The 20,966-nt window shown below is 42.8% G+C and overlaps 1 protein-coding gene across 7 annotated transcripts in view; it reads right to left on the reverse strand.

Moving 5' to 3' along the window:
- The window catches only part of CHRDL1 (chordin like 1), a 118,635-nt gene extending 101,196 nt beyond the window's left edge, over positions 1-17,439 (reverse strand). Inside the window, exons 1-2 of one of the 7 annotated variants that reach the window (XM_058712285.1) lie at positions 17,032-17,439; positions 13,458-13,609 (exon numbers count right to left, since the gene is read on the reverse strand). In XM_058712285.1, coding sequence (XP_058568268.1) covers positions 13,458-13,609; positions 17,032-17,183 — 304 coding nt within the window. In that variant the 5' untranslated portion in view covers positions 17,184-17,439. The remainder of the gene's footprint in view (positions 1-13,457; positions 13,610-17,031) is intronic. The other 6 variants (XM_058712283.1, XM_058712284.1, XM_058712288.1 and 3 more) reach the window with 6 other exon arrangements.
- Positions 17,440-20,966: the final 3,527 nt, after the last annotated feature.

The raw sequence follows: 20,966 nt of genomic DNA on the forward strand, positions 1-20,966 counted from the left end.
GGAATCAAGAGTCAGATACCCAACCAACTGCGCCACCCAGGTGCCCCATCTTTTTGTGTGTATGTCTGTGTGTGTGTGTGTGTGTGTGTGTGGTGTTCTTGATTTTAGCCATTCTAACAGGTATGAAGTGATATTGGAGTTGTGGTTTGCATTTCCCTGTTGATCTGCTGATGAGTGGTGTTGAGCATCTTTTCGAGTGTCTGTTGGTCATAAGGATGTCTTCTTTGGAGAAATGTCTGCTTGTGTCTTCTGCCCATTTTTAAATTGGATTATTTGTTTTCTGGGTATATTTTGGATACTAACCCTTTATCAGATATGCCATTTGCAAATATCTTCCCCCATTCAGTAGGTTGCATTTTAGTTTTGTTGATTGTTTCCTTCACTGTACAGAAGATTTTTATTTTGATGTAGTCCCAATAGTTTGTGACATATATATATATATATATATATATATATATACATATATATATATAATATTCTGATACATGTATATATATTATATATATCAGAATGTTATTTAGCCATAAAAAAGAATGAAATTTTGCCATTTGCGATGACATAGATGGAGCTGGAGATTATAATGCTAAGTGAAGTCAGTCAGAGAAAGACAAATACCACATGATTTCACTCATATGTGGAATTTAAGAAACAAATGAGCAAAGGGAAAAAAAGAGAGCCAAACCAAGAAACAGACTCTTAAATATAGAGAACAAACTGATGGTTACCAGAGGGTATGGGGTGGGGGATGGGTGAAATATGTGATGAGGATTAAAGAGTACACTTATTATGATGAGCACTGAGTAATGTATAGAATTGCTGAATCACTATATTGCACACCTGAAACTAATATAACACTGTAAGTTAATTATACTGGAATTAAAATTAAAAATTCTGGGGCGCCTGGGTGGCTCAGTCAGTTGAGCATCCTACAGGTCATGATCTCACCGTTCGTGAGTTCGAACCCCACATCAGGCTCTGTGCTGACAGCTCAGGGCCTGGAGCCTGCTTCAGATTCTGTGTCTCCCTCTCTCTCTCTGCCCCTCCCCTGCTCATGCTGTGTCTCTCTCTCAGAAATAAATATTAAAAAAATTTAGAAAAATAAAATAAAACTGCCAATTTGGTACTGAAAAACAGAACCAATATTTCTTTCTTTATCAGGAAGGCTGAATATATATTCACTTTTAAGAAGTATTTTTATTTTCTCTTTTGTGATATTACTATTATTGTTAGCTTTGTTATATTAATCTACATTTATCGGCTAAGAGTAGGTGTTCAAAACCATTTATTAACTGAAAGAACCCAGAAAATCAAAATTACTTTTTAGGCAGAACTTGGGTGTTTTTCAGCCAAGTCTTGGAAATACGATTTTCTTGCTATAGACACAAATTAATGACTCGATCTACAATATTCTAAAATGGAGTAGGAAATACTTTAAATATTTTAACAATCCCAGCATCTTTAACCAATAACAAATGATCAAGAATTTCCCAAAACAAACATCCAAATGAGGCACTGTTAGCTACCTTCCACATGTGGGTGAGAGGTGATTGTTTCTCTACAATAAATTTATAGTCTCACTCTCCAACCCCTGATTTGCATCTCACATATACAACTTATCTAGACTCTTCACAAAGATCCTGGGTATACACTTAGAGACAAATCCATTGAGGCGCCTGGGTGGCTCAGCTGGTTAAACATCCAGCTCTTAGTTTCCACTCAGGTCATGATCTCATGGTTCATGGGTTTGAGCCCCACATCAGACTCTGTGCTGACAGTGTGGAGCCTGCTTGGGATTCTCTCTGTCCCCCTCTCTCTGCTCCTCCCTCACTCATGCTCGATCTCTGTCTCTCTCAAAAATAAATAAATTTTATTTAAAAAAAAAGGAAAAAAAGCAGCAAATACGTGAAGGGGGGCTATTTAAGGGGCATTATTAGGCTAGCATAAATAGTCCTGCTTGTATTGGTCTGCAGCCACTAACATGTAAATGGAGGGAAGCTAGAAATTACTTTGTTGAGTTAAATCCACACTGCAAAGTAAGCTGGAACCTTGTGTCTGATGCATTTGATTCTGGATTATTTCACTCACTTGAATTAGATCACTCAGAGGTTGACATTAAAACCTACCTACTTCCAATATGAAATTGGTCGGGTGATTGACTCCCTGCTAGTTGGGGGGAAAAAAATGGGACAAATAAAAGATAAAGATCCCTGAAAGAGTAAGCAACCACTAAAATAAGCCAAGCTATCAAAGTGTGGGTTTCAAGTGTATTTACATATTTTTAAAACTCACAGCCAAATTATGAAAATTTTTTAATTTGTAGGAAAGTCTGTTTCCAAAGGAACAGTACATACTTACCCCACAAGGAGGGTATTCTTTACATATCACTATTAAGCAAGTTGACATCTCATTTATGAAATATCTTTAAGGTACATTATTTCACAGACAGTATTATAAAGTGGATCCTTTCAATATATTAGAGCTCACCATATTCATGAAATCCATAGATCAACCAAAAATAACCTGTTTCAGTCAAGACTCTACTTCCCCCCAGATTCAGTCTCTGAAGAGTGTTGCTGGACAAAGTGTGAAATCTGAATGATCTGAATTTTCCTGCTCTAAATGTGGCTCAGTCTAAGAGGTAGCTGATAAGTGTAAAAAGCAGCCAGGGAACCTGGTCCTAAGTGGCAGAGCCAGATGAGAATGGTGATAACAGTAATAACAAAACCAGCATTGGTTGAGCTAATATTCGTTGAGCACTTTTCCTATAAAAGCCCAGCTCTGTTCTAAAGGTTTTACATATACGAATTCACTAAAGTCCCACACAACCCCATGAGGTAGTTTCCATCATTACTCCCATTTTACAGATAAGGAATCTGAGGCACAGGGAGATATGGTAACTTACCCACGTTGACATGATTAGTCAGGGTATGGAGCTGGGATTCAAACCTAATTAGTCTGGCTTCAGACCCAAGGACTGTAACCACGGTGGGACTCTGCCTTTCCAGTAACATCGTTGTAAGGTACGGGTCACCCACTCTTAGAAATTGGAAAATAAAGGGCTTCCACACATTCTTGCCTAACACTTTCTCAAATTACCCTTCCACTAAACCTTTGAAACATCTTTGATCACCTTTGAAAGAATCAGATGTTGTCCATAGTAAAGTCAAGTCATAACGAAATAGACTGTAGAAACTGGTACAGCTGGCCGACTTTATTATGCATTTTTTGTATCTATCGCAGTGCTAAAGGCACGATGTGTAAAATAGCACCCATGCTTGTTTTGTCTTTTAGATCCCACATGTAAGTGAATCCACATGGTATTTGTATTTCTCTGTCTGCCTTGTTTCATTTAGCATAACACCCTGTAGGCCCATCCATGTTGTCGCAAATGGCAAGATCTCATTCTTTTTTATGGCTGAGTAATATTCCTTGGTGTGTGTGTGTGTGTGTGTGTGTGTGTGTGTGTGTGTTCTACATCTTCTTTATCCATTCATCTACACTTGGGTTGCTTCCATATCTTGGCTATTGTAAATAGTGCTGTGATACACAGAGAGGTACCTATTTTTTTTTTAATGTGTTTTCATCTTCTTTGGGTAAACATCCAGTAGTGGAATTACAGGACCATGTGGTAATTCTATCTTTAATTTTTTGAGGAATCTCTATACTGTTTTCCACAGTGGTTGTTGAATCAGTATGTTGTACACGAGGAACAAATATAACATTGTATGCTAGTTATACTTCAATAATTCGTAAAATGTGTTTACAAGGCAAAAAAAAAAATAGTACCCATGCTGCTAAGGGGTTTGAAATCTAGTTGGGAAGATAGATTAGCCCAGGGGAAAGTTCTTTTTCATCCTCTTTAAACCTCATAATACTCACATGGCATTTCTTCCATATGACGGTACCAGTGTCTTACAAACTATGCTTCTTGATGAAAATATCTTTCTCAAACACTAACTTCTGATTGAAACCTGGTCTTAACTGCAAACGTAATAGTGTTTCATCAGGGTCATTGTTCCTATTATCTGAGCAATATAGGATTTGGCCAATTATGCCCCAGATAGAAACCAACAAACACGTGGAAGGAGCAAATTCAGGAACTGGAGGCAGACAAGGAGTTGAGCAGTAATGCCGCTGGAGTCACTAAACAAAGCTTCTGCAATTACCAGCACTGATTTTTTTTTTCAAGCACAGAACAAAAGTAAACCCTGTAAGTTCGAAGACCTGTTTTACCATGGGTGTCTAGGATTGAGCAGCTGGCACCATTACAGTTGATTTCTCAAGGAGTATGCGGAACAGTTATCAATCTTAAGAAGTGATGATAAAAGTCAATTTCAGCGCATGCTCCTAAGTCTAAACTTTTCCAAAGTTTTTGGCATTCCCCAGGGGGAAATTCAACGAGTTGTGCAGCATAACTGAACACACCTCAAGTCCCAGTAGATCATCTTGGACAAGACGCACACGTGAGCTGATTTTATTAAAACGATGATGACTCACTAACTTCTAGAAGATACAGGCAAGTACAGTAAGCTTATCACTAGCCAGTAGCTGACAGATACCAGCTGGACAATACACGACTTCCCACTGACTAATGGTATCTGCGAGGAGAACTTGGTCCCAAAGGAACTGCAGCTAACGTTTGAGTTGGACCTTCAACCTGCAGCATCATAGCTATTTTTCAGATGGTTTGGCTGGCCCTCATCCCTGCTACTTTTGGGGCCCCTGTTCACAGAAACAATGATAAAAAGTAGACAACAGAGATGTGCCACTATGCCATTGACGTTTTGCCCAATCATTGCTGTCTAGCGCCCAGGACTAGGTCAAAAGGTCAATAACTTCATCACCGATCTAAAAGCAAGAAAACATTCTTAAGAACTGTTTTTGATAAGAGCTATTACTCTAGACACATCATCATGCAAGTATTCCAATAATATTTATTTTATTATAACACATACAGTCAGTGTAAAGACAGATGAATCTCTGCTGTTTGTTATAGGAGCAGACAAGTCAAGTAAACAGATTCCTTTTTAATTATTTTGTTAAAGGCTACTCTACACTGTAATAAGGCCGAAAAAATAAAGGAAGAAATATTTCTTTCATTTATTAGACGTGAGGCAGAATGGAAGAAGGGCAAGACAAGATACAGTAGCTACAGGGGAAAAAAAAGTCTCCTATTTCTCTGGCAATTGGGTTTCTGGAATTGAAGTCTCTGAGATTTCCTCAGGGTTTTAAGAATTCATTTCCAGGTTATGGAGGCCAGTGAAAAAGAAAAGCCAGGAAGAAGGCAAATTCTCTATCCTATATATACAGCTTATTCCTGTGTATCTGGGGTTAATTACCCTATTCCTACTTGTCAGATCATTTTCTTAAAATTAATTCAAATGCATATCTATCAAGCAGCCTGTGCCCATCATGGCCCTCACACTATCTGCCTTGGGGCATTTCAATTGTCTGCCAGCAGGTGGGTAAGCTCATGAGAAGAAAAGAGCTTATATTTCAAGAGGTTTGACCGTGAGTAAGACTACACCATTGGCTACGATAAGAACTGGAGATATTCCATGAAATCTCGATTTCTTGTTCTCTTCTAGGCTCCCATTAGCATGGATAACTGGGAGTTGATGTTATTCTCATTAGTCCCTACTATAAGGCCACGTGGAGACCCTTTTACACAAAAAAGCTGCTTGGCCCAGTAAAACCTGACCTGAATATTTTTCCGGCAAAAATCATCTCTTACATGTCCTCTGGCCCAGGATTTTGGGTAAAAATCAAAGCTCTTGTTTGTTCTTCCTATCAGCACCTCAGCGGCACAAATGTCTGCTAAAGGAGGTTTGCTTTCTATTTGGTCAAGAATTCAAGATGTGTGCTCTTGAACTCGTCACAACAGAATCGATTTTGCATGCCCTGCCACAGACAGATATCTCAGACGCCCAGCTTTCTTCTTCAAACGAATGGGATATATCACCATTACAGGTGCATTTTAGAGAATCAGATGTGAAGTGACATAATGAACCAAACTGGTTCCAAGGCAGGGCTTCATTTTGTAAAATGACATGTATGTATGAAAATACACACATATAGCTGAGCATTAAAAAAAAGACTTGGGGCACCTGGGTGGCGCAGTCGGTTAAGTGTCCGACTTTGGCTCAGGTCATGATCTCTTGGTTTGTGAGTTCGAGCCCCGCATCGGGCTCTGTCTGTGCTGACAGCTCAGAGCCTGGAGCCTGCTTCAGATTCATTCTCTCTCTCTCTCTCTCTCTCTCTCTCTCTCTCTGCCCCTCCCCCACTTGTGCTCTGTCTCTATCAAAAATAAAATTTAAAAAAAGCATTGTGGGAAAATGCTCTAAAAAAAAAAAAGACTAGAAGTGTATATACCAATTAGCTATTTCCTTACACTCTGGGACTACCAGTGACTTTTGTTTTATTTTTATGTGTCTTCTGAATGTTTAACAATGAGAGCCTGGGTGGCTGATTCGGTTAAGCGTCCGACTTTGGCTCTGGTCATGATCTTGAGGTTCGTGGGTTCAAGCCCCACGTCAGGCTCTGTGCTGACATCTCAGAGCCCGGAGCCTGCTTCGGGTTCTGTGTCCCCCTCTCTGTCTGCCCCTCCCCAGCTCACACTCTGTCTCTCTCTGTCTCTTAAAAATAAACAATAAAAAAATTTAATGAATGTTAACGAGAATCTATTTTATTTTCTTATTTTTCAGAGGTGACTTAGCTTTTTTTGAGCAACTATTTTAAAATCAGAAAAAAATCACGTTAATATAAAGCTTGCTTAGGGCGCCTTGTAATTGACAATTTAGTCTACGTACGTCTAGATCATCCAAAGTTAAAAGTGTCTGGACCACATTGCCTTAGCACTTACAGAAAGACCTTTACTGAGTTATAATTTACTAGTTGCCCTCTTCCTTTACAGAGAGTCAATGAAGAAAGGCCATTCTTTCTTCTCTGAAACCAAGGTTACAGACGGAATCCTTGTACTATCCAAATGTGCTTTATTCAAACATCCCATGATCAATACTGCCTGAGTGGGTGGGAGGTGGGAATAATCACTGTAGATGAAACTGTAATTTTTCTCTTGCCAACAGCCCCCAAACCCCTCTTTTTATCTTTCCAGAAGCACAAGCCAAATTTAGAGTGTGAATACTCTAATGTACCAAACCAGGTGTTAAAAACATCTACTCTTCCTACATTCTTCAAAGGGGCTCTATTTTATTTCATCTTTAAAAATGTTAGCTTTGCAACTATGCTTTCATACATAACCTGCATCTAACCTTTTTAGATGCAGGCAGGTTATAAATCTTAAACAAATAGTATTCTTTGCAATGGCTCTGTGACAATGATAAAACTCCAGGTGTGTTCCAAGCACCTAAAAAGCCAGAGCCCTGTTCTCCCTTGTCCCACCTCCTCAGTGCCTATCCTGGTGTCCTTTACTCTGCCGTCCAGAAAGCAAGAATCCTCAGTTTACAAGTCGAGACTCTTTAGTTCAGAGACCATGAATGACTCAACCAATACCACACAGCAAGCAAAAAGAACTGACCAGAAACCAGGTCTCCTGATTTAAAGCACAGTCCTCTTTCCACTGGACTCTGAGGACATTCCAATCCTACTGAGAAGTCAGGGAAATCTCAGAAGCATGGACATAAAGGCACATATTTTTAACCTTCCTCACAAATTTCCTTTGGCTTAACTTATTTTAGGTTCCTGAATAATGTTAGTGCTAGTCCCTTTTAACTCCCAAATAGTAAACTGCCTCTCTTAGGAATTCTGGTTACAAAGTTCCTTATTCATTCCTTTGGATCATCTCTTATGTGTTAAGTGGCTGCCATGTGCAAAGGACTGGACTTCTCTTCAAAAGAATGAACTGGCTTCCCCAGAGAACGGCTAGAGGCAAACTGGGGGGTAGTGAGCAGAACACGGAATTTGAAGACCTGGGTTTTAGTTCCGGTCCTGGCTTGGACTTGACCTCGCTGGGTTTCAAGTTTCTCATTGAAAAATTAAAGGGATAATATCATGTGGATTGCAAGAGAGTTACTCTCAGACCTACCTCTCATTCAAGCCTAACTGTGCCAGCGATTGTCGCAGGGCCCTCGGTGTACACGATCTCCTTTATTTTTCAAGTGACTGTGCTGATGGCCATTGTGGTAGGATTTCCTATACTTGTAGTAATAAGGAAAGTACAGCTGGGGAAGTTAAGTCACATTCCCAAGGTATATAAGCAAGTCACGGCGTGGGGGTTAGGATCTAAGAAAACACCAGAGGGGTGCCTGGGTGGCTCAGTCAGTTAAGCGTCCGACTCCAGCTCAGGTCATGATCTCGCGGTTCATGAATTCGAGCCCCACGTCGGGGTCCAGGCTGACAGCTCGGAGCCTGGAGGCTGCTTCGGATTTTGTGTCTCCTTCTCTCTCTGCCCCTCCCCCACTAACACTCTGTGTCTCTCTCTCTCTCAAAAAATAAACATTAAAAATTTTTTTTAATAAAAAAAAATAGGGGCGCCTGGGTGGCGCAGTCGGTTAAGCGTCCGACTTCAGCCAGGTCACGATCTCGCAGTCCGTGAGTTCGAGCCCCGCGTCAGGCTCTGGGCTGATGGCTCAGAGCCTGGAGCCTGTTTCCGATTCTGTGTCTCCCTCTCTCTCTGCCCCTCCCCCGTTCATGCTCTGTCTCTGTCTGTCCCAAAAATAAATAAAAAACGTTGAAAAAAAAATTTAAAAAAAAATAGGATAACACCAGAGCCTCCACACCCAACCCCACTGGCAACCCCAACATTAAAAAATTAAGAATGTACTGTGAAAAGCATCGAGGTATCTAAAATATAAAGTATTCTCTCTTTCGTCCACTTCTACTACAAAAGCTTCAAAGATGTGAATGGGTCTACTCTTTGGCTTGCTTCTTTCTGTTGTTCAATCATCGCCTCAAATGTCCAAGAGAGAATCTGGAAGAGGAAAACGCAAACCTCTCTGGTTGGTTTTCACAACAGAGAAGCTCCGGGCAGGCGCCACAGGAGGCCCATCTTTACAATATATGAATGTGGGGAAGCTTTTCTCCTGAAGAGAAATAACGAGTGAGAAGATCCAGCTAACTCACCTTAGAAAGCAGGAACGGACTCCATGAAATACATGAACAATCTCTCTCTCCCCAGAACCTTTGCCAGACTTGGCACAGGCAGGCCCTTTTGAAATACATAATTGAATATTCCTAACACTCAATTCTTCCACCTACTTTGATCAATAGTTCATTACCTAAGTTAGAACTGCCAGAAGAGGCAAACTCTTGAGCTCATTTGTCCCATATTTGCATGAATATTATGCACTCAATGTCACGCTCCTTTGAACTTCAAAAGAGCTTCCGGGCCTCTTTGAGGACAACTTTAACAACAGAGCATAATGGAGTTACAGAAAGACTTTCTTCCCCAGCTAAAGACCTCAAACCTTGCTGATTCTGGAAAGTAACAAACTTTTATAGAAGCCACAAATGGCTCCTTCGTCCATTGCAATGCACCATCAGTATTTCCCGGGTTCCTGAGCCTTTCTCGTCTCCTGTGACAGGAACATGACCACGGCTAATCAGCTATTAGGAAGTGGCAGCAACCACCCCTAACTTTCCTTGTGAAAACAGCTTTCTGCAAATGCGCCATTTTCTGCAGACCTCTTCAGATTCTACACCGAGTGAGCATCTTTGACCATAACAGCACGCCCCCTCCTAACACTCTGATGCCCAGGATAGGAGGGAAACAGGCTACACAGCATCTGCATTGACCTAGAAGCTTACACTGAAATCAACCCACAAAGGATCAAAAACCTTGGCTTCCTTGTGTAAAATGGCATCAGGCAGCAAGAAGAGACGTGAGGATTTATTACCCTTACACTTACACATTTCCTGGAGTTTCCCCAGATTTTTATCCTTGTTTTAAAAGTGATATTAAGGGCGCCTGGGTGGCTAAGTCAGTTAAGTGACCGACTTTGACTCAGGTCATGATCTCATATTTTGTGGGTTCGAGCCCTGAGTAGGGGTCTGTGCTGGCAGCTCAGAGCCTGGAGCCTGCTTCGGATTCTGTGTCTCCCTCTCTCTCTGCCCCTCCCCTACTCGTGCTCTCTCTCTCTCTCAAAAATAAACACTAAAAAAAAAAAAAATTTAAAGTAATACTTGCCAATTGTGGAAACTCCAGAAGCACAAAGATGAGCAAAAGTAAGTCATGAACCTACCAGTCACAGATAAAAAAAAAAAAAATTAGCTCCCCACTATACATGACTATAAATTTCGGATGAAGTAGAGAACTACGGGTAAAACCCCAAATTACGCAAGCAGTAGAAGAAAATATAATAGAATGAGTGGTAAGGGTCTCCCAAGAAACAAGAAGAAATTCAGAAGCCGTAAAGGAAATAAATAGCAGATCCGACCACACAAAAATTTAAACCTTCCATATGGGAAGGTACAACTTAAAGTTAAAAGCAAATGGCAAAAGGGGAAAATAATATTTTGAACACAAAAGGTCAGGAGCAAGATTTGCAATAACAAAACCTTAATATGTATGCTTTGATGGATCACGAAGACAAGCAACCTAACTGCAAAATAGGCAATGCACTCTCAAATATAAAATAAATATTTATTTATTTTTTTTTTTTTTTGCTTTTTTTTTTTTTTTTTTAAATTTTTTTTTTCAACGTTTTTTATTTATTTTTGGGACAGAGAGAGACAGAGCATGAACGGGGGAGGGGCAGAAAATAAATATTTAAAAATATTCTAAAAACTAATTGCAAAGATACTCCAGAATAAGAAAATAGTGCAGCAAACCTGAAGTATGATTTCTCCTATTAAATTGGCTCCAAGATACAAAGAGTAATTATACTTGTGGGGAAAGAATTCGAAAAGGACTCTCATACACAGATGGTGGGAGTATACATTGATAACTTCTTCAAAGGACAATGTGACTGTGCTTACCAAGATTAACACTGAACATCCACTTTGACCAAAGGACTCCCCACTAATACTTGCCTACGTGCCTGGAGGTGTTGATTAACACCTTAGTTGTAATAGCAAAAACTGGAGACAATCTAAGTGTCTATAGCTATAGCTATAGTCTATACCATGGGTAAGTAATCCATGGCACACTTACACAACTGGAAACTATGCAGGCATTAGAAAGAATACGGTACTGTTGTATTGCAACGTGCTGACATGGAAGGATGTCCTAGACCCACTTCTGAAGAAAGGTTACAGAAAAATACGTACAATCGCCAAGAAAAAAAAAAACAAAAACAAAACCTGTACTTACGTAGGTTTTTACGATACAGAGAAAAAGTTTGGAAGAACACATAGTAAACTATGAGTCATGGCTGCCTCTGGTTGGTAGCTGAGGGACACGCGTTTTTTTGTAAAGCTCAGGTGCTTTCAGATTGTTTTGTACTATGAGTATTATTAGTTTGGGGATACTTAGGAAATTTCAGAACAAATTAATTAAGCACTGCGTAGGGTCATCAAATTTGTAATAAGCAACGTTTTCAATGGTAGCACGACAACACATTACACAGATGGTTTATATGACCATTCCCCAATGGACCGACATTTCCACTGCTTCTGCCTTCTCATTGTTGGAGCTTCCATATAAATCTCTGCGCATGCCTCGTGTGTGTGTGTGTATGTGTGTGTGTGTGTGTGTGCATCTGCGTGTATCGAGGCAACATACAGAGGGCATATGCTTTAAGATTTCCTTTAGTGGAGATAACTATGTACATGTCCTCGAGACAGTGGGTGTGGCCACACAGAATGATGCTGAGCAGCTCATTCAGGGAATGAGCCTCATCATCTGACCGAAAGCCTGAAACACTAGAACAGAACTGATGCCCTAGACCATCTACTATATAATCCTTTTGACACCAGTTGAATATCCAATGGGCTTGGGACAAATTCATAGGCAGCAGGAAATGTTATAAAGTGATAGTTTGGGGTCTGTAAATATTTTGTAAGTCCTATTTTTCCTTGGTTGGTTCATTAAGCTCCAAGTTGCATGGACAGTACTCCTCAATTCTTTATATCTGTGGAAGACCTCCCAGAAGAGACGGTCTTCTAAGAATTGCAAGCTTCTCCTATGACGCCATCGCTAACAGGTCATAAGGGAAGTTTCTTCCTAAGAGAGCAAGGATTTTAGGCCCAGTTGGGTTGTAAGTGGAGCTGAGAATGGATGGACAACTTTTCTATCACGTCCACTTAAAGGAGGGTTTTCTGGAGGGAGAGGGAGGTCATTGGAGGAAAACAGGAGAGAGGCCAATCCAAGTTTCCTTGCTGGTACTGTGCCCTGCTAAACTTCCTCCTGTGTCCCCATCATGCTAGGTCATCACCACGGGCCACTCCTGCTCAGAAGCCTAATCAAAAGCACCGCTTGTCTCGGGAAGAAGACTGAGATTACTATGAAAATCACAGTGAGGCAGAAACACACCGTCCTCCCTGTCAGCAAGCTTCATGCCTGATCTATGAAACTTGTGCTGATAAAGGAGATAAATGTTTAAACGATGGGCTTCAGATGCTGCTTCAGCTCCTACCAAGAAGATTTTCACGGTTCCTTCTCATGAATAAGTTCAGTGGAGCAGAGAATGCCCCTCTTGGACCAACTCCATTTTGTGCTTCTGTTGATGCAGCCAAAAAGGGGAACTAGAGCTAGGGCTTTTCCTTCAAATTTAGAGCAAGGGTCCACCTCAGAGAGGGCTGCAAGTGGCCCAAAGAAGGTGAGGCTCCTACTTTCAGCAGAAAGCTCGTAACAAGAGCAGGGATGCCAACAGTTACGCATAAATCTCCTGAACGTGGAGGCAAGGAGGGTTAATTATCCCCCCTTCCTGCCACTCCGCTTTCTCCAATGTGTTAGCCCATCACACGGATCGCTGACTTTCTAGAAATATTCCCTGGCTTTGCGGGGACGTTCTTTCAATAAACGGCATCCAATTTGCTCACGGTCCCTGGAATCTCAATTTCCTCAAAGGATTTTTCATCTGAATCCAGTTCATGTGAAGGGTTTTTTCCTTCTTCATTTTTCAGCATAAGGGAATAGGCAGGGCCTGCTTTACTTTTTCTTTTTCTTTTTTTTTTCTTTTCTGTGTTATTTTTTTTCATAAACTGAAAACCTTTGCTGAAGAGTCTGAAATTTGGGAAAAAATCCAGCTCATCTGTCAGATATTTCTAGAGTTACGTAAAATGGAATGAGATTTGTACAGTTTAGAACAGGAAAAGGAAAACAGGCTAATATGTCATGTGTTCTATGAGATGAAAACTATATGATAATCAGAAAAACAGCCCCAAATTGAGTCGACCCGATTCAAAGCTCTTGTTGTTGTATCAACTCACACATAAACCAATAATAGAATAATGGTATATGGCCACATTAGGGCAAAATCTCAATCCCTACAGATTATAACCACATTTTCAAAGAGATTACAAGAAAGCATCTTGTTTCTTAAACGGGAGATACTTACGTTTTACTTGCTCTGTTTTGCTTCCTTCTAGGAAAAGAAAGAACAGCAACAAGGAAAAGATGCACTTTGTGCCCCCCACTTTCCACTTTTTTCTCATTTTGGTCACTGCAAGAGGCCACTCAAAACTGTCAGGGCCTGGTATATTCAAGCTCCTGGGGAGAAAGCAGAAAAAAAGACTTAGATCCTCTGAAACTGGTGGAGATCACTGATGCTTAAGCTTTTAACGTGTTGGCGCGGGGGGGGGGGGGGGGGGGCGGGAATGCTGGAGAACTTATGTAAGCGTAAGCGTTGTTTTCCCGTGTCAGAAAGAGAACTTGCCTCTTCGGTCTTGCAAAGATCGTGGGGGGAAATTCAAGCAGATGAACAGGCGTTCCCATCCAATGCTAAGGCTAAAAATCCTTACAGGCAAGTCATAGAAAAATAAAAATAAATTTTGAAATCTTCCTTTTAACAGAATTAGAGTTGATTTCTCAGGAGCTTTTCTTTGGGAGAAAAGGGAAATGGATTTGCAAAACGGCTACTTTGGCAACCAAGATAAAAATAGTAGGCACGGGACCCAAACAATTTCTGAAATGAAAGTTCACTCATGTTAGCTTCAGCGATGAGGCACAAATTGGTTAATAATACTTCTCCTGTGTCCTCCACAAGATCTATAAAGATCTTCAGTTTGGCTACTTATGTTGGAAAAGACAGATGTAATTAGCAAATGGATGTAGTTAAATACCTTTACCGTTCAGACATATTGCTCTCACATGAAGTCCACTGTGAAACGGAACTTTATAACGGGCCATCCTCAAAGGAAATTAGGCCAATTTAAATAGGTAACGTGTTTGCCTTATACCGCTGTGCCAAAGGCCATCAGAGCAACTATAATTCTGAAAAGTAGGAGACTTGCATTTCTAGTCTAAGGGGTGGAAATTCTTAAACCTTCGAGCCTTAGAACACAGAACATTTGCTAGAGCTCAGATCCAGTCACAGGTCATTTCCATAGACACTAGAGTTTGCAAAAACGTTCCAGTGGATGATCTGAACATATTTAAATGTTCAAAAAACACCACATTTCAATCCGGGGTTAACCCCGGATGGGAACTGAGTGCATTGATCTTTTCTGAGGGGCCAACCTAAATATTGAGTATAAAGAGTTGGCAGGAATACAACATAATCATTCTGGAGAACCGAATGGTTTTTGGGCCATGATGCAGATACTTCAAATGCTATGAACTTGTCTGGGTAATTTGAAAGCCATTGCTTGAAATTACGGCTATGTAACCAAAGAAGAACTGATCATGAACATGTTCCTAGCCTCCCAAAGGCCTCGATTCTGATGTCTTGGTCCCTTCTATGAACTTGTGGCCCAGCTTCAATCACTCAGAACGTCCCTGCCCTCTGAAGCAAATCATTTCCATGAACAGTTTAACACAGCTGCCCACCCCAGCGAAGTTCTTTCTGAGCCTACTTTAATAAGCTTATCCCCCAAGCCTTCAAATGAGAAAGATTTTCTAACCACTGAAATCCAATTTATCACAATCACATATGGATCTCAGGGGGTAGTTTTGAAACCACAGTTTTCAGGTCGCCCCATGCAAGAACCAACAGGGTTATTTTTCTTGTATGATGGGGGGGGGTTCAGTGAACAGTAGCATTGCTTCATAACTCAAGCTGGCAAGAAAACGGCTCTCAGAATTTTTTTTGCTTTTCTTGGGTCCCGACTAATGTTATGAGCAAATAGAAAAGTTGGTGACGAGAGAGCAATTAATCTCTTTTGGCGTTCCTGTCATCTGTGTGGCCTCCCAGGCTGTGATGGAGAACATCAGAAAATGAATCGCTTTATAAATATTCACTTTTGATTTACAAGATCTGAAGCCCTGTCTTTGTATTCTGTGCAGAAATATAAACTGAGAAGAATTCCTTCCCCAGGACTCCTCCCCGTTCAATTTCTCTTTATCCCTTTAACTTTTTCTTTTCGGCGGGGGGAGAGATGTGGTTCAAGACATTTTTGGGGGGACTGCAGCAATAAACCTAAGCAAGCATTGCTCAGCAAACATGCCGACTCTTATACTTGCAAAGAGCCAAACTGTCCTTAATTTTTCAAATTATACTTTGACCCAGTTAACTGGAGTTATTTCTGCATTAACTCTCTGCTTCACACAGGCTGTTGTGCCATTGAACTTGCACGGACTCTTTTCCAGGTTCCTTCAAAATGTGGCCACAGACACGCGTTTTGGGGGATCCAGGCCCCGGTCAAGAAAGCCAATAAGAAAACAAGATCCCACCACTAACACTGGGGAGGGGGCGGGCGGAGGAGGCTTTACAAGAGATCGAGAAACTTGTCAGTGTCTAAAGAAGTGTATCCATGAAGGTGCCTTCATGAAACAAGCATTCACACAGTTCATTTGCATCAAGCAAAGGGACCAGAGGCTCCTTGCCCAGCTGAAACTGCAAGGCAATCTGGGCCATCAAGTGTCAGAAGTCTGGACATTCTCAGAAGAGGTCTCCTGGGTAGAAGAGAACCAAAGCGACATTCCCAAAGGAAGGCTAAGGGATGAGCACATCAGCCAGTTCTCCACGCCCCACAGTGTCTCTTTAATCCGCCAGAGAGGCTTGACTGACCTTGTAATCTCACATTCACTGTCTTCCTGGGACAGTCCCCAGGGTAGCAATTCTCTTTCTGACAAACAACAAGAAGACACTGGGGTCTCAGGGCCCACGTCCATCAGCTGAAATCCTCTCCCCACTCTACTACCCAACAAGAAAAAACTCAGTTCGCTGCTGGTGGGTTGCCACAGAAAAACGGCACTTCTAACCCAGGGTGTCTCTCTCCACCAGAGTCCTTGCCTTCACTGCTGCTTATGACTGACAAACAATGCCTTGCGTTTGGCTTGCAAAACACCTTGCTATCCATCATTTCATTTCATTCCTTACAACAACTCCACCTCCAAAATGGGCACCCTGGAGCCCAGAGAACTCAACTGCCCATTCCCACAGTTAGTGGCAGGGCCGGGAGGGTCTGGAAGGCAGGCTTTCCAGGCCCTATGCTCTCTGGCAGGGCTGCGTTGCTTCCTGAGCCTAGCGTCTCAAGCTCTGACCCCAGTGGTCTGGGCGGAAAATGAGACAGATGTCCAGAGGACAGAGGAGCCTCTCGCCTGTCCACCCTGTTTCATTAACTTTAGCATGTATTAATCACCCTCTGGTCCAGGGCACTTCAGCAAGCGAGAAAGAAGGGTCGGGACTCAGGGGATAGATAACTAAGGGGAATGCAAAACCCTTTAGGTGGCTACCCAAGTGGCCTCCCCTGAAGCGCCAGACCATGGAGATATGCAGGCCCCGCGGGGAGCGGCAAGTGGTGAGTTCGAATCCGGAGTCCCTAACCTGCCCCGGGCGCCTTGGAGCCCACCTCCAGCCGGGCCATGGCCACTAGCAGCTGGACCGGAGAGCCCAGTTGGGGTGGCAGGTCAGGCGGGGGGGGGGGCGGGGGGAACGTCCAGGGGCGGTTCTGGCCAACAGGAGACGCCCCACCTGTGCAAAGGCTGGAAAGGAAGGTAGAGGAAGCGGGCATCGGGCACTGCTCACTGACCTGGCCACTGGCCTGCTCCGTCTTCCACGCGTGCACGCGCTCCGAGCTCCCCGGGGCGCTCCTCCGAGGTCTGGGGCTCGCAGGTTGTGGCGAGAGCTAGAGTGCGCGCGAGGGGGGAGGGGGGACTCAAAAGTGGGTGGGAGGAAAAACATCACCGCCCTCACACCACGAGGGAGCAGCGGCTCGCTCGGCTCCCGGGGGCAGAGCCAAGGCGCGGGCGCGGCGGCCCGGGGCCACCTGCCCGCCCGCCGCCCGCTCCCCACTTGGCCGGAGAGGCCGGGCGCCCGACGCAGGCGAGAAGTCCGCGGGCACGCAGCGGCTGCAAGCCCGCACCCCGTCTCCGCCCCGGCCCGGCGGCTCTACTTCTGCTCCCGGGGCCCGAAAGTTAAGAAATCGGGAGAAAGTGTGAGGCTCTGCCGGCGACTTTCCCATCACGCAGCGCCCCCACTGCACCCCCCTCCTCTGGCTAAGCGAGCGTTGGGGTCTTAAAGGGACCGCACCTCTCCTCCGGCCCCTCCTCCCCCTGTGCACTGGAATGCACCTAGGAGCTTCCCACCACCCACGCCTGCCCCGGAGACCCCGGCTACCCTCCGACTTCCCTGTCTGGAAGCCCGCAACTCTTCTCCTCCCACACAGGGCCCCTCTGGGTGCACCTGGTCGGGTCCTGAGCTGGTGCGCGGGACACCAGAGGAGCTGGCCTCGCAAATTATGCCCCAGCAAGCTGTTTATCACTTAGAGGCGTTTCCCAAATCCACACTGCGGCTAGAAAAGTGGCAAAGTGTTGGTGTCCTTCAAGGCAGAGTGGAGATGGGTGTGTGTGTGGAGGGAGAGGGGACGAGTTAGAAATCTGCTTTCTCCCAACGAAGAGGGCCCCCAACGCCCCCATGTAAAGGGCCTTTACTAATTGGTAAGGGTCTTGAAGAAAACTTGGAGCGACCCACCACAGCCACCCCTGTTCTCCCAGTCCCTAAGATTCTGATTTGGGAGTTGGGCCAAGAACCCAGCCTTGAAATCACAATAGCACTGCTGATGCCTTGGTAAGGCTGAGACAGACTAGGACAAAGTTATGTTTATTTGATGAACGGTAGTTACAAAGAATTCTCAGAATCCTGTAAGGGCCCCAAAGGCTCTGCCTTGACAGACAGTACCCATTTATATGTTAAAGCCCCCAAACTTGGAGGAGAGCTACAGGGCTGCTTTTTTTTTCTTTTCTTTCTTTCTTTCTTTCTTTCTTTCTTTCTTTCTTTCTTTCTTTCTTTCTTTCTGTCTCTCTCTCTTTTTTTACTGGAATATGACTTTATTATTTTTTTATTTTTTTAATAGAATTTATTGTCAAGTTAGCTAACATACAGTGTTTACAGTGTGCTCTCGGTTTCGGGGATACATTCTGGTGATTCATCGCTTACATACAGCACCCAGTGCTGAACTGGATCATATTGATTTTTCCAGGATCTGTATAACGTTATGGCTTACAGAGTAGTTTCATATTCATCATCCCTACTCTTTAAACGCTCACAACAACCCGTGAACTGTCTGTGGCCTTAAGTGTCAGAATTGGTAGGGATCTTCTGGACCATTGAGCTCAAAGTCTTCATGTCACAGAAGAGGAAATTGATGAGGGGGGTGGGAGGGAGGTGATGTATCCAAGGTCATGCACATAGTAAATGATAGATCTGAGATTCCAAGTCAGGTTTCCTGACTTTCAACCGACTACTCTCTGATTGCTATCTCCAGCCTATAGATGAGGAAATGGATGCTCAGGAAAATTGTAGCTTGCCCCCAAATCACATATCAGGAACACAGAACAAGGGAAAATTGAAACAAAAATAACTGTCCTGGGAAATTACCTCCCTTTTCTTTCTTCAGAAGTGTTAATATCATCCAACTAGCTCCTGCATTGCTGGGGATGTTTATTTCACTGTTAACAAAGGAAAGGGGGCCCTTTCTAAAATGTTGCCTTCAGGGTCCAAAATGTCTAGCTCCATCCTGCTGTTTGGGTAGCCATACATTGCCACATGCATTCAATTTGTGCTGTAGTATATTGGTTTGAACTTGCAGATTTGTTGCCTTATAACTGTTCTCACTCCATTTAACGTGCTGATGTTTTGTCTCACTAGACTGTGAGTTCTTCAAGGCAAGGGCTGGTTGTTCAATTTCCTTTGTATCTGCATTCCCCAGCCCCCATCCATCATCAGTCCCAACATGCCTGGAGAGTATATATTCAGGAAAATGGGTTTCAGGAACAACAGCCTGGGACAAAGATGGATCCTAGCATTGAAAATCAGTAGACTCACTGAAATTTAAAACTCCTATCCATTTGGTTGTGACCACTTGCTCCCAGTGCTTGATGTAATATTCTGATTACTGCAAAATACACCATCCCAAAACCTAGTGGCTTAAAAGCTGAAAGCAATTTTTTTAAAGCTCAAAAAAATTTACTGTGATCAAACGGTTCTTTTCAACTGGGCAGTTTTTGTTCAGGATCTCTTAGACACTTGGCAACTCTATATGGGTGCTGCCAGAATTTTCTGAAAGGTTCTTCATTAGTGTAAATGCTGGTGATCCCTGTATTAGTTTGTCTTGATGTGTGAGTTGGGAACTGTAGTTTGGGTGAGTCCAGACCTATACTTCCTACCAGATCTTATCCAAACTACAGTGAGGATTATCTCCATGCTTTATATTTTTCCTATTAAATGGGGATTAGAGCATAGATCATCTCATAGTCATTTCTTAAAACATTTTATTTGCTGATAATTGTGGATTTACAATTATAAGAAATAATTCAGAGGGATCCCGAATACCCTTCACCCCCAATAGTAACATCACACATAACTGTAGTATGAGATCACAAACAGGAAATTGACATCGATACAATCCATCTGCCTTAGTACAATTTTACCAGTTTTACATGCACCCATTTGCCTGTGTGTATAGTTCTATGAAATTTGACCCCATGTGTTGGTTCATATGGCCACCACCACAGCCAGAATACTGAACAATGCCAGCACCACAAGGATCCCCAGTATTCTTTTTCTTTTTTTAAATTTTTATCTATTTTTAAGAGAGAGCGAGAGAGCAAGTGCAAGTGGGGGGTGGGCAGAGAGGGTGGCAGAGGATCAGAAGCAGGCTCTGTGCTGACGGAAGAGAGCCCCATGCAGGGCTCAAACTCAAAACTCACAAGATCATGACCTGAGACAAAGTCAGAAGCTTAACTGAGCCACCCAGCCCCCCTCCTCAATATTATTCTTTTACAGTCCCAACCAGCTTCTCTCCCCATCTTCCTACTCCCTGGAAACCACAAAACTGTTCTCCATCTCTGTAAGCTTGTCATTTAGGAATATTACATGGAATTATACAGTATGTAACCTTTTGAAACTGGCTTCTTTTACTTATCATAATTCTCTGGAGACCCATCCAAGTTGTTGCATTTATTAATAATTCATTCCTTTTTATGGCTGATTAATATTCCATGGTCTACATGTATCACAGCTTGTTTTTTTAATTAATTTATTTATTTTGAGGGAGGGAGGGGGAGAGAGAGAGAGAGAGAGAGAGAGATCCCCAGCAGGCTCTGCATGGTCAGTGTAGAGCAACACAGGGCTCAATCTCACAAACCCATGAGATCATGACCTGAGCCGAAATCAAGAGTCAGACTCTTAACTCACTGAGCCACCCAGGTGACCCATATCACAGCTTGTTTAGCCATTCATCCATTACAGGACATCTGGGTTGATTCCAAATTTTGGCAGTCACAAATCAAACTGCTATGAACATATGTCTAAGGATTTTTCATGAACATAACTTTTCATTTCCCAGGGATAAAGGCCCAACAGTGCATTTATTTGGGTTGTACGGTGAGCGATGTTTAATTTTGTAAGGACTGCCGCATACTTTTCAGAGTAGTTACGCTATTGATATTTCCACCAGGAGTGGGT

Source organism: Neofelis nebulosa, chromosome X, assembly GCF_028018385.1.
Source record: "Neofelis nebulosa isolate mNeoNeb1 chromosome X, mNeoNeb1.pri, whole genome shotgun sequence".
Lineage (NCBI taxonomy): Eukaryota > Metazoa > Chordata > Mammalia > Carnivora > Felidae > Neofelis > Neofelis nebulosa.